Consider the following 13,749-nt stretch of genomic DNA (forward strand, 5'->3'; position numbering starts at 1 on the left):
GAGCCGGTCAAACTTGGGTAAGGCGCCCGGACCCCATCGGAGCCCCATAAGTTCTCAGCGATAAAGCGAAAGTAGCGGCGCCGTCTCAAGTGCCGCGGACACTCCGGCGGAAGGCGGCGACCTGGTCCCGCGGATCCCGGACTCTGGCGACCGTGCGGTAGTTCACCGCGGTGCCCCCGTCTCCGGAGCCAGGCGGCCGAGAGGCTCCGGTAGCCGGGTCGAGCGGATCCCCAAGCTGCCAAACACGCACGGCTCGGCTCACATTCCCCTCCCCCAGCTATTTCCAGATTAACTGCGCAGCCGAAATGCCAAAACCGGCCCAAAAGCAAGGGTGCCCATCCCCGCATGTCCGCGCACTCACCGCGGCTCGTCTTCTCCGCCACAGCAGTCGTCACGGCCGCCTCCGACCTTCGGCTCCGCGGAAGAGCGCTGCAGCCGAGCGTGGCGCCGCCGCCATGTTCCCGCCGCCTGCTGATGACGGGCTGCTTGTTTACCTCGCCTGCGGTCCTCCCCCACAAGCCGGGCCACGGCGCTGCGAGAGATACCGAGCCGGAGGAACCGCGGCGCGGCAAGCGGCACCGGGCCGGAGGAACCAGGGCAGGGAGAGCGGAGGAACCGAAGACCGGAGGACAGGAATAAAGCAGCAGGAGATACTTAGCGGTTTGTTTTACAGAGACATTTAGAACCAGGCGTGCTCACGTTTGTATAATTATGTATAAAGTGATTATTGTTATTTACAAAGAAAACAATGAAAAGATAAATACATTCCCGGTGTTAGACCTTGGGGAATCTGCGACAAAGATTTACGACTTTTGATCCGTAAAGGAGGAGCGGAACCGAAAACAGATCCGTTTTTTCAGCTTTGTGCGAAATTTGCAAACTATTGCCTAGATAACTCCATTCAGAGTGCAGTAAGATTAAAATAAGTTTAATGTTTATACGCAGCACAAGAAACACACGGAAGTATTTTTAAACACGGCTTAAAATTGTAACAAATATTGAAAATTCACCTAATTCTATCACTTATCTGACAGCAGATTAGATAACCGGGCCGAGAACCATATGATATGTTTCCATCTACTCATTGTTTTCAATTATGGGACATTGGAGTGTGGGACGGTAGCTTTTGCATATTCTCACCATGTTGCGGGAGTTCCTCTGGCTAAATGACACACACAAAACAATCATTCAATGTATATACCCTGTGATGAACTGGCATCCGGTCCAGGGTGTCCCCCAGCCTTGTCCCCTGTACTGCCTGGGACAGGCTTCAGGCCCCCACAAAATAAAATCCAAAGCTTCTGAAAATATCCCATATATTCAATAATGCTAAAAACTGACCAGGCCCATCAGACTACGGGGATCAATGAGGAAGGCACAAGCCTCCAATGGAGAGTTCCAGAACCTGACTCAGGACCCACCATACTGTGGTCTCTTCGCTGCCCTGGTTATAAGGAAGCAGAGATTGATTTAATATTCTGTTCCACAGCTTTATGTTTCTCTTTCATGAGATTCAGCCATTCTGCCAAGAGAGGAATGCTGCAGACATCATGCTGGTCTCTCCCATCTTCCAGTGAGCATCTAACTACTTAAACACGCCTGATTTATTCACAGTTCAAATGAGATGCACAATAAGAATGGAAACGATGCCCATTTCATACGACACTCAGAGTCCAACACACCAGCTGACAAGTTTCTATTATCCAACACTTATATTGGACACACCATTAGGTGGCGTAGTGTTCAATACCCCACTCTTAACAGCAAAAGGCCTCTGCTTTAAAGTACCCAGACTGTTGTTGTTTCTTGGCAGAGGAAGTTAAGATAGTCATAATCCCAGTTCGAGAATGGAGATAGTACAAGAAGCCTCTGCCTAAGCAAAGTAACGGAGCAGCGTTTGTTCAGGACCGTGAATGTAAGAGCACAGCTACAGACCAGAAATGGTGATTTGAAGAAGTGTGGCAGAAAGATATGGAGGAGGTGGTGAGCCAATGGCAAAAAAGGTGCTACCAACCAGTGGCAGAAATGGCCCAGACTGCCAAATCACAACCAAATAAACGGCAGGGCATGTCTAAAACAGAAGAGCTAGCTGCGCTAATTAGCACAGCGTGGGCAACGTAGCGGCTAAACGGTGTCGACTCACAGAATGGTGGGCGGCTGATTGAATCCCAAGGATGGTCCCGCTACAGCCAAACATGGGCCTCAATCTGAATCACTCCAATCGTGTTGATGAAATACACAAAATCACAAGTAAAAAACAGAGATTTATACTGCTAATGAGACTGGTAATAATACAAAAATGACAGGTTCCGATTTGCTAAATTTAGAAATTCAGAGAAAACAGGGAAAAAACCCACAACTCAAAAACTGCAACTGAACTGAGTCACCATCCCAGATAAATAAATTTGACTCAGTTCAGTACACGTGAGGTTTAACGCGCAGAGCTGTCGTAACATTAGCAGCAAGCCACAATCTGTTTGCTAAGCACGATTTTCAAGAGCACGATGGTGTCTCAGCAGGTATTGCTCTGAAGTCGTAGCTCCAAGCTTGTGGATTTGGTGACTCCTGCTTTCCTCCATCACACAAGGTGTAGTGGTGTGTGTATCCTGCATGGACAATCTAGGATAGACCCCAGCTCTACATAACGCACAAGGTTATGGAAAGGTAGGAAGAACAGGCTATAGGGAGGATGACCAGTGAAATAGAACAGGTCTCAAAAAATTGCAAATGAACTCAGCCAAACTCGAGTTATTACTTTTGACTATGTATCTCTGAATTCGACTGAGCTCATCCATGCCCAAAAGAAACTCACATCAGGTCAAACTTGACTGGTTAGTCTTCCTGCCTGCTGTGCCTCTGTTCCACAAAGCAGTACTTCAGAGACCAGAGGGAATCGCGCACAAAGTCTCGTGCAGATGCACCGCCCCAAAGAGCATCTTGTATTTGCGAGAAAAGGTGAAATGACGCCAAAGTGACAGGTGTACAGCTTCCAGCTGAGCAGCAGTCGCAGCTGATCTGGGGTCAGTTAAGACGAGCTGCTCACGGACACGCTCTCACTCAGGCAGCTCGGTTCGCTTCGGTCCGGTTCAGGGCCCATCTACCTCTGTACTCGGGATTTCCCAAAAGACGCAGTGCAACGCAAATAATGGGGATGTGAAACGCGTTCAGATCTGCCAAACAACCAACAGGATGACCAAACTGGGACTATTTACAACGTTATTTTGATTGAATTTGTTATTATAGCGAAAATACAATAAATAAAACAAAACTAAAGCGTCTTTTCATTTAGATATATATCCACCGAGCATTTACCAGAAGAACTATTTTAAACAAAGACTCTTTAGAAATAAGTCATGTTGACTCATGCGGCTGTCTTTCGCATAATATAATGTGCCTTTCCCGCACCACACAGGAGACAGAGGCGGTTCGGGGTGTGAGGGGTCCGGTTCTCCCATCGCTGGGACTCGTTATGTAGGTCAACAGCCCGTAATCTGCGCTCCGGACCCCGCTGATCTGATAACACGCCGGCAGAGTCACCAAGCAGCCTGCCGGGGACAGAGTCGCATATCTGGCGGTCATTTTACCGCGCCGCCTCGGTTCCGATGCCCCCTCGGGCGGAGCTTGGCGCTTCCCAAAAATAGGTCGCGTCAAAGCAGCCCGGAGCCCAGCTAAACGCCGCGTATGTGCGTGTGAAAGTGGATGCGGAAATGCAGGCGGAAAGACGCGATACTCCGTAACACAAAGTAACCGTACCTGGGTGGCGGCGCCGCGGTCTCCTCCGGCTCCCTCCGCGTCACCGTGTCCGGACTGCGGCCCGCCCGCCTCGGTCCCGGTTTCGAGCCGCTCACACACAGCTGGGGCTGAACGCCGGAACCGCCGCCGCTTTGTTTAAACATCCAGTGGGACGCGGCCGTTCGGATACCGGGGCCGCCGCAATGGCCGAGTCGCCGAAGCCTGTTCGCTTATTTCAGAACCGTTTCGCCAGCATTTCCGAAGCGAAACCTCAGCGGGATCCCGACGCAGGATTGAGCCCGGTCCGGCGTGGGGGTCTCCAGAGTAAATGCCTAGTAGCGGAACCGATCTCGTGAAATTTCCCCCAAAAAACAAACAGAACCGACTCGGACTCGATAAAAGTGGCTGATACGCAGGACCATCCGCTCTGACGTGAAACAAGGTTACCGAAGAAGCCCGGAGCCGTGCGCTATATTCGGCAATAACACGCAAAAAGGTGGTCTGGAGCGCCACCGCTCGGCAGCAGTCGGTACTGTTCACCGAGCAGACAAACAGCCGTGTTCAAGGCGACCTCGGATCCCTCACCTTCATGCCGTCTAAGTGCTCGAGGGCTGAATTAAACTAAATGTCTCCTTAATTGAATTGATACAACCCTGTGATGCACTGATGTCCCCTCCAGGGTGCGTCTATGGTGCCCGCGACCCCACAGGATAGTGAGGCTGTGTGAGTGAGGAGGAGCATTAGGCTTTTACCTGGAGGTTTTGGTGTCACCTCATCATTCCCAAACTTTGTCATGGCACAGACAGGCATGTGGGACCTATATGGATTGTCTGTGAACAGGTGGCGGGGGCACGGCGCAGGAAGGAGTAGACAGTAACATAAGCGTGAAGTCCATAGCCAGGTAGCTTTAATAAAGCATCAACTTAACTTACATTCATGAGGACGAACTGGACGGGTAGGCAGACGCAGGTGCTGATTCATCTAATCATACAACCAGAAAGCAAAGGAAAATGTCCGCCGTCAAATAAAACCATTATGAGGCACCCAGCTCGTGGGCATGCTGAGATTGTGCTTATGAGACGCTTTAACACGTAAATGCCTTTTTGATCGATCTTAAAAATAATAAATTTAAACACAATGGTGTGGTCTTTTTGTTATTACAAGTGAACAAAGGAATAACACGAACCTTTCAATGTCTAGTTTACAGATCTAATGCTAAATGAGAAGTTGGCAGTGGCGCACTTCCCCATTACTACCTGAGGGGGGCGTATCTTTAAAACTGCACAGAAATCAACATGTTAAAGCCATTCAGCTTTCCCCTTGAATGTGCTAAATCTGGTTAGTGAGGACATGCTTGTTTTTTGGTGACTGACCACACAGTCATAACCGAATATCTACTTTCAAAGTTATATAAAGATACATATTTAAAAATAGGTGGCCCAGGTATGAATTGGGAGGGGCATCTTTCTGTTATCAAGCAACCCCCACCAAAGAAATGACATCATGCCCAAGTACTGATACAGAACACAAACCAGCCCCAAGAGGACTAGTGGCGGCATCAGGGTCCTTAATTTGAGTCTCATCCTTTAAAACTGCATGTGGAATGAAAGCAGCAGATTTTTTCCTTTACAGGGAAAACTGTAATCCAACCAAAACAAAGTGATGGACATGACAAAATGCATATCTGGCCAATCGGCTCCGAGACAAACATTTATTCCAAAACGTTACTATACACCGCGATTGGTCAGACACACACATAGCACTTCCGGTACTGATGGAATGGAACGCTGTCACCTCGAAAGAAAAAAAAACCTGACAGACAGCCAGAACGGGAAAAGCGGGTTCGTATGAAGCCTGCGACAGCGTGCTTGGTCCTCCCTTGCTAGAGGCACAACAACAATTCCTATTTAGTAATTATTCTTTCAGACTATACAAGACAACCAGACAGACCACCTTAAACAAAGTGTGTGTATGGGGGGGGGGGGGTCAGTGTGACCCCTATAACTGGTGTCGGACCAAAGTGACCCATCCCTGAGAACAGAGTGTTTGTGGAGCCTCTTGACTGACAAGGCCTGAAATGTGAAGATGGAAACAAAATGGCTGAACGCGGCCCAGCATAAAGCTAACGACGCCCACCCAAGGGGCGTCAACGTGGAGGACACCGAACACAGACAAGGAGGGCTGGAAAAGTCATAAAAAATTACTCCCAATCGGCAATTAGATTAAGTGCGACTGGTTTTGACAGCAACACAAAAGGTCTGAACAAGAACACAGAGTAACTATTTAAAAAAAAAAACAATAATGATGCAAGTCCTCCATCTATAGCTGGACATGGCGTTGGTTCACTACACAGCTGCTGTGACTGAGAAACAAGCGTTACAATTCGATCGAGGACTTTGCCTCAGGGAATGGCAGGACTTCAATGACGGTACGTGGCATTTCTTCCACCCCTTACACCAGCCTGACTCATGCGTGGGTGGCCTTGGTGAAACTGAAAATACGGCCGGATATGCCCTGACGTGACCATAACGTCACCGAACGGACCGCTTTCACTTTCATTATGACTAGGGAACCGGAGTCGTTCCGACATGCTGGCTCTGGACGGCTGTGCTGCGGTCAGGCTTATCACGAGAGAACGGCACATACCCCATCACACGTACGGCAAAACAGAGCATCGACCGCCCCACCCCCGACATGGACCTCAACGATCAGCGACGATGGGCTGGTGCCAGAAGGGAAAGGGACACCACTGCTCCATCAAACCCTCATCTGGGAACTTGGGGGGGGGGGGGGGGGGGGGGGGGGAGGGGGTCACAAGGCAGCATTCAAATGGCAATAACAAATCACTCCTCTCCTGCATGATATGCAAGATGGCTTATGCTGCGACGCCCGATGTCGCATTAAAACAGCAACGGCAGCGAGAGGCTTGGGGGCGGAGGGGGGGGACCTGAAGGAGGATGTGGGGGTGCGCAGGGGTGCGCACACGCAGAGCCGAGCTCTCAGGCACTTAACGTCAGTTTCTATGCACATCTTTAATGGCACCGTATAGTCAGAATAGCAATAAAAAAAAATTAAAAATAAAAAAAAAAAGGTGGAGAGGGAGTCCAGGTCCGTCCAGTTGGAGGCGCCGAGGAGGACGAAGCAGATGGAAACGCGGGACGGAGCCATGGGCCCTGGACTCGCCGACGGGGTCTGGCGGTCCACTTAGGAGGATTTGTCCTTCCGGGTCCGTGGTGAGTCTGCACCGTTCGTGTTCAGGGCACCGTTCACGCCGTTGGCTGAAAAAGACAGAAAGAACCCGGTTCAATGGAGGGGTGGCTGACCGCATGCAGGACAATAAGTTCGTCCGGGTGGGGGCGCAGTGACTAAGATATACTGGCAAGATAGGTATGCCCCGTGCCTCTGAATGATGATAGGAACCAGTGGTACGTGGTAAAACATGGGACACAAGCCTCCAGTCATGCTAGGGGGCACAGGGTGGTTCTGGGTAATGTAGTCAAACACCCCACAGCCCAGTGCAGCTCATACTAGTCAAGCACACAGCCAAGTCAATGTGAATTCTCATATCAAGCTACTTTGAAGAGCTGATTTAACATAGTGGAATTTAACGTGTTATAATTGCTTTAGCGTGTTCCAAAGTAACGGACATCTGTCACTGAGAGAGTAAGAGATGCCAGATTAAATGCCTTCGAAACAGGAAATGACACGTCGGCCTTTTCAGGCCCGCCCAGCAGGACGGACGATTGGCCGGGGCCCGGCGAGTGCCGCCCATACCACCTCTGTCCTTCTTGGTCTTGCCCTTGGTAGCAGCCGGCTTCCTCTTCTGGGCCTGCAGCAGCGCATGCTCCCGCCATCGCCGCAGCTGGAAGTTGATGAATTTCCACATCATGAAGGCCTGGGTCAGGCAGATAGCAGCCAAGACCGTGATCCTGCACCGGGAGGACATACAAGAGGCGGGGACTGTCACGGACACGCAGGACCACATCAAGGGACCGCTGGCGGGTTCAGGGACGGCCTTCCGGAGAAGGTACGTGTTCTGATGCATGGGTCAGATATAAGCAGCTCCAGCTATGCCTCCTTAGACCAGTTATTTAGTACAGCCTGCAGGTGGAGCATAAGCTGATCATAGCCAGAGCAAAAGCTGAACCCCCTCGAAGATCCCACTCCCTGCCAGCTGCCCCCCCCCCATCCCGCTTACCGGACAAAGAGCACGTTGAAGTTTCCGCTATCCAAGTCAAGACCCTGCTGTGGCGCCCCCGCTAGGCCGAATCCCACGGTGAGCACGGAGAGGGACAGCGTGAGCAGGCGGCCCAGCACATAGAGCACAGCCCAGACTGTGAACCTGCAACGCGCCAGTGTGTTAGTGGGGGTTGGGGGGGGGGGGCGGTGTGTGGGGTATGAACGGCCTGCTCACCCGCCCTGCCGCTTCTCGTTGTTGAAGTAGATGAGGCGTGACACGTGGAAGAGCAGCTCCACAAAGTAATGCAGCACCAGCAACACGAGTCCCAGGCGGGTCAGACTGCAGGGGGCACATAGGTTGGGGGGGGGGGGGGGGGTGGTTAGACAGGGTGCCCAGCTGCCAGAGGGGGGTAGAGGGAGGGGTGGAGGGCAACTCCTACTTCAGTATGTAGGCCCCGATGATGTGTGTGAGGTACAGGCTGATGTAGACCAGCTGCCGCGGGATGTCCTCCTGCAGGAATGGGGGGGGGGGGGGGGGGGTCAGTTAGGGGGACGCATATAGCACAAAGGACCCCGGGTGACCCCAAGGCTTGTGGCACGGACTCACCTTCTTGGTCTTCTGAAAGTAGAGCTCAGGAAGAGCATGGAACCAGTAACCCATCTGGCAGATGTAGAAGAACTTCATCTGGAACCTGGTAGGCAGAAAACGGGTACCAGAGGACGCAGAACAGGAGACAAAGTGATGGAGGCGTCCCCAAAGACCCAGAACAAAGGACATCTGTGCCCCAGAAGGGGCAGCACGCATCAGCAACAGTATAAGCCGTTACGGTCGTGCTGAACACTCTGCTCCTGTAATTACGGAATTTCATGCAATAATTTCTTACATTCTTATGTTATTTGCTATTTAATGTTACTTTCACTTAATGTCTAATGTCTTTCGTAACGTCTAAATGTGTGCATTCTGCTACTGTAAACCTGCAATAACCTTAGAGATTATCATCCATCCATCCTATGATCAAAGGTTTAAAATTAAAACTAGCTGATAGAGTTGCACACAGACCACGAAGCCATAAATCACAGTCACCAGGCAGGTGACACAGCTATACGCCTCACACATGGCACACATGGGGGGCACTGCCTCGCCAACTCAGGGAAACGGTGGCACTGCGATGCCACACACCGGCATGCGATAAGAGTAAGAGTCTGGCATTTAATGGCTTTACTTCAGGGCTCTTGGAGGGTAATGAAGGATAGGCAGAATGACCAAGGGAGGAGCTGGGGGTGGGGGTGGGGCTTACTTACGGCATTAACGTGTGTGGGTACCCCTCCCATAAACTGACAGGGTTCGACAGAAGGTTTTCCTGAAAGAGACGGACAGAAAAAAGGCTCAGAATCGTGCTCCAGACGGAGAAAACGACAGGGACACTGCACGGTGGCGCATGGGGACGGGGGGGGGCCTACTGAGTGCAGAATGCTGATGCCCCACCCGGAGGACAGGAGGTAGAAGGCGCTCAGCTGGCCCGATTCGTTGAACTTGCTGTGCTTGGTCTTGGAGAAGTGCATCTTCCTGTTTATTTTCTTTACACAGTTAGGAGAGAGGAAAAAAAAAGAGCGACATGACAAAAGCCACAAGGAAGGAAGTGGTTAATGGTGCCTCCCCCCCCAGAGCCTCTGCATGGAGCGGGGGCACACGAGCACACAGAGCCTGGTCACCTGATCTACACCGTTTTAATGCTCAGTGTTAACCAGGATCATGTTTACGAGACTGTACAGCCAAAGAAAACACCCTGCCCGGGATTTACGCTGAGAAAGTGGGAAGGGCCAGCAGGGCGGCGCCGTCACTCACATCCAGCACGTACTCCTGGATGATGGCATGCATGATGATGGCGACGAGCATGTAGAAGAACACCGTGGCCAGGTCCTTCAGTCCGTGATGAAAGTAATTCACGGAGGTTTCCTCGGGGCCATCTGAGAGGCAGAGAGAGATACCGTGTCAAAACCTGTCTGCTGAGTCAGACTGGAAGTGACAAGCGAACGTCGAAAATGGTAAAAGGGGAAACGAGAAGGTGCTGGAGGGGATGGGATTCTTAAAAACAGGCCTAAGAAACAGGAGAAGGAGTGCACTGGCCAGTCTGCAAATTACAAGCAGTCCGATAAAGAAAAGGCGTAGAAAACACTAACAGAGGAAAACAAGGAGCCACTAAGTTATATACAAAACAGCATGCTACCCATGTCAGAGTCAAGCCTAAGACAATTCAGCTTACACAACCGACAGTATGCAAACAGTGAAAACAAAACAGGGTCAGCTACACTTTTAGTTGGATGAAGCATCCATAGTTAGACCTGAAGATGTACCTTTTTTCCCCAGAAACCTGAGACCCAGCATGATTCCTTCCACAATAATAACTCGTGTGCCATGTTTGTGAGGATCCAGACCAGGGTAAAAAAGACTGCATCCTAAATGGCCTTCAGTTGATCACCAAATAAACTGTGTATATATTTATTTTCAACGCTAAAATAAACTATTCAATTCTTCTGAACAGCATAATCGGGTTCACCTTGGTACCGCGACCCATATAGTTTGAGCGTTCGAACAATAACACGGTCCACTCTTCACTGCCGCGCTTGACCGCTCTGTGACCACGTCTCTGGGATACAGCAGATCTCCGGGGGGACAAGCGTGCGACGAAAACTATTTCGACAAAGGAGCAAGGACAGAAAGTGCCGGTACCACATCCTAACCTGCTTTCTACTACGCCAGGCTGCCGGCGCGATGATTCAACAAATCAGATGCTGTAAATAGCACGCGGAGAGCCAGCGGGGAGCTTGCAGCAAGTAGGGGCGCCGGCGGGAGGGTGCAGGGGCGTGGACGAGGGGACGAGGGGACGCTCTGCACCTGGCCTTCACAGGACTGAGGAACATGCCAAATCCCGCCCCCCCCCCCCGCCCCACCCCTGCAGAACTAAAGCAAAACGGGGCAACTCTAGGGTATAAAAGGCAATGCTTTGAAGGGTAAAAATAAGCAAGTAGCTCATAGATGGTGCTAAAAGCGCAAAGCCCCGGCCTGTTTGCTTTACAGAGGTGCCTTTGGGGGGGAAGCAAATGGCCAGCAGCGTGCTGGGGTCCCGACCCCTAAACGGACCCTTACGGGGAAGCACACTCACCACTGGACGTGATGGTGACATTGTATTGAACGGTGATGAACAACACAGCCACCTTAGATGTTACCTGCAAGACAGAGAAGAGCAAATGCGTCAGACAGACAGATGCCAAGTGTCGTGGTCAGTACCGTAGGCTCCGGTGGTGCTGACATGTCAGTGTTTTAGAAAAAGGTTAAGTAAAAGACGACTCGTGTGTGTAAACCTGGCAAAGAAAGCCCTTCTACATTATAAATAGCGGTGTTGTGCTTCACAATCAACACATTCAAAAGCCAGATTGCACGCCACTAGTGTACTGCTGTAGCATGATGTGTACTTTTCTTCATGTACTACAATCACGGAGGGGGGGGGGCGGAACTACAACTCCCATGACGCATTGCGGCCTAAAGCTCGCAAATGCATTTAAAGTGGCGTTTTTCACTCGCAGCGGTTCCAGAGAGCAGTAGATATTCTCTGAAAGAGACCCTGTGGGAGGTTCAGGCAGCGGTGAGCCAAGGGGAAGGCAGGTCCTGGCCTAGTGGGCTGCCGCCCCGGCCGACCGCTGACAGACTGCCACGTAACGCTAAAGTGTCGGGGCTGCGAGCGGCCGCGGCGCCCCCAACCAGGCAGGCTGCGGTCTCACAGCCCCAAGTGAGAGCGGCAGAAATATCCCTAAAAAGATCTAAAAACGCTGGGAAGCGCACGGGTGCGAGGTTAAAGGTGATCAAAGCTCCCCTTAAAAGGAGGCACACGCTTCCGGTTCCGATTCGGATGGACGAGCACCTGGTTCAACCTGACGGGCTCCGTGTGAGCGCTGCGGTCCGGTCCAGCCCGGCTGGGCTGCGGGCGCAGAACTCACCTCGAACATGAGCCCAAGGAGGAAGACCATGGCGACACAGGACACGATGTCGGCGTGGTTCTGGATGATGAACTCATGGCTGAGCACCGGCGGGCTCTTGCTACTTTTCTTCCGAACCCCCATGCTGCCGATCACCGGATGGGTACTCCGACTCGCGTCTGCGGGGCTGCTGATGCTGATACTGCTCCTGCTCTGCGCTTCCTGCGGTGACCAACCCGCTACTAGCAGTCGCCGGCCTGCCAGCGCCAACTATCAGGCGAGCGACAGGAGGAGGGGAGGGGGGGGGTGATGCGAGGGGTACGTCGATTGGGCGGGCGCCCCCTTCAGATCCGGAGGACGCAATGCAGGGCGCTTGGCGACGGGAGATAGAAAAAGAAGGATCAGAGTGGAAATGTAGTGCGCCCGCATGATAAACGAGCCTTACAAGGCTTTTTATAGATTAATATGAAAGCGAGCTTATCAGTGCAAAGATAAGAATAAAATGTAAATGGAATAGTCAAAGAGTCTAGATAAATTCTGCTTGTTATCATGGCATAACTGTACCCTTATGTCTCCAAGGTTGTGGGCTTGATTTCTGTCTCTGTTCTATATTGAGTTTTCATTTTATGTACCTGACAGATGATTTTATCCAAAGCAGCGTTCATTCTTGAGTCCCTGGAGTTGTTGGGGGTTGCTCAAGGGCCACATCACATCACTCTGTCAACCCTGGCATTTGAACTGGCAGCCTTCTCATCACAGGCACAGCACCCTAATACACTGAGCCACACACGTTCCAGCTGTTTTGGTTAGTTGGTGTATCCATAATGGCCTTCAGGGTGCTGTTATTGCATGAGTGTGTACACAGCAACTGACAGAAATCACACCCAGGATTCCCCTACCAAGCCCACCGCATCTCTGCACTGCGTAAGTGGGCATGGAAAATTCCTGCATAGATATTTATTAACATCCTGCATATAGAGATGTGACAAAAAAAATGCTGTTCGGGGAACACTGGCAGCTCAAAGTAGTCCTGAGACTTGTCACATCACTGCAGGCTCCTGGTTTTACAGGTCACACAGAAGCAGGCTCTTCACGCAGCAGCAAAGGCTGGTTTCCCATGTGAAGATGTGCCGCAGTGTGGTGCAAGGTATCAAGGGCACAGATCTGTAGCCTGCAGAGCATTGGTTCACGTCCCAGCAATGGTTTGAGCCTGGCTTAACCAGACAGCAGAATATTCAGCTGCAGTCTTTTTGATTGGGCGACGGCAATGACAAACTTCATATCAGTAAGCTTCTTGTACCTGACATAGTCGTGTGTAGCACGAGCCGGATACGGTTATTCCCCAAATGAGGCCGCAAAATCCTGAATCATATGATGGCATTCTTAAATAAAATTTAATACCAATGAAATTACATTTCAGTTCCTACTTCTGATACATAAGAAGATATCATGTGACCATTGTGTCAAAATGTGTGTTTTCACTTTAAGATTTTGGACGTTTACATGTAGTTAGTGAGGCTGAATTAGGGTTGGTTAACATGAGGTTATGATACACTTACACTGGAGAGCGGATTTAATCAGAAACATCATCTCTAAAGTTTGGTACAAAGTATGAAATGTTCAGAGTAAAAAGGGCTCTGCTCTGTCCCACTTTCTCTCTTGAATTAGTAACAAATTAACATCACTGTGATTTTTGAATGTGCAGATCTCATAACAGGGATTTTAATAACTGCTTAGTTAATGTTCGTTTCTCCTGGGCTCAGCTTTGGCTCCACAAACCTACACTTGGGGTTGATATTAATGAAAAAGCAATTAAACAGAATTAATACAAACCTCTGCAGCCAATTAGGCTTTCCACATAGC

The 13,749-nt window shown here is 50.7% G+C and overlaps 2 protein-coding genes across 5 annotated transcripts in view; both read right to left on the reverse strand.

Annotated features, from left to right (window-relative positions):
- Nucleotides 1-4,291, reverse strand: part of ncoa2 (nuclear receptor coactivator 2) — a 39,707-nt gene extending 35,416 nt beyond the window's left edge. Inside the window, exon 1 of one of the 3 annotated variants that reach the window (XM_023794657.2) lies at nucleotides 3,754-4,291. The gene's annotated coding sequence lies outside the window, so the exon portion shown is untranslated. Of the gene's footprint in view, nucleotides 1-361; nucleotides 492-3,753 lie in introns of those variants that run through there. The other 2 variants (XM_023794655.2, XM_023794656.2) reach the window with 2 other exon arrangements.
- Nucleotides 4,292-4,617: 326 nt separating this feature from the next.
- On the reverse strand, nucleotides 4,618-12,175 carry tram1 (translocation associated membrane protein 1). Of its 2 annotated transcripts, none has more exons than XM_072699446.1 (11): nucleotides 11,908-12,175; nucleotides 11,076-11,139; nucleotides 9,758-9,879; nucleotides 9,373-9,489; nucleotides 9,214-9,272; nucleotides 8,519-8,603; nucleotides 8,352-8,422; nucleotides 8,147-8,251; nucleotides 7,931-8,074; nucleotides 7,510-7,661; nucleotides 4,618-7,010 (listed from the first exon to the last, which is right to left on the reverse strand). In XM_072699446.1, the coding sequence occupies exons 1-11, from the start codon at nucleotides 12,028-12,030 to the stop codon at nucleotides 6,937-6,939; spliced, it is 1,116 nt and encodes a 371-aa protein (XP_072555547.1). In that variant the 5' UTR covers nucleotides 12,031-12,175; the 3' UTR covers nucleotides 4,618-6,936. The 2 variants fall into 2 exon arrangements, with proteins under 2 accessions (XP_072555547.1, XP_072555546.1); XM_072699445.1 differs by having other exon boundaries at nucleotides 7,507-7,661.
- Nucleotides 12,176-13,749: the final 1,574 nt, after the last annotated feature.

The sequence above is a fragment of the Paramormyrops kingsleyae genome, chromosome 15 (assembly GCF_048594095.1).
Source record: "Paramormyrops kingsleyae isolate MSU_618 chromosome 15, PKINGS_0.4, whole genome shotgun sequence".
Taxonomy (NCBI): Eukaryota; Metazoa; Chordata; class Actinopteri; order Osteoglossiformes; family Mormyridae; genus Paramormyrops; species Paramormyrops kingsleyae.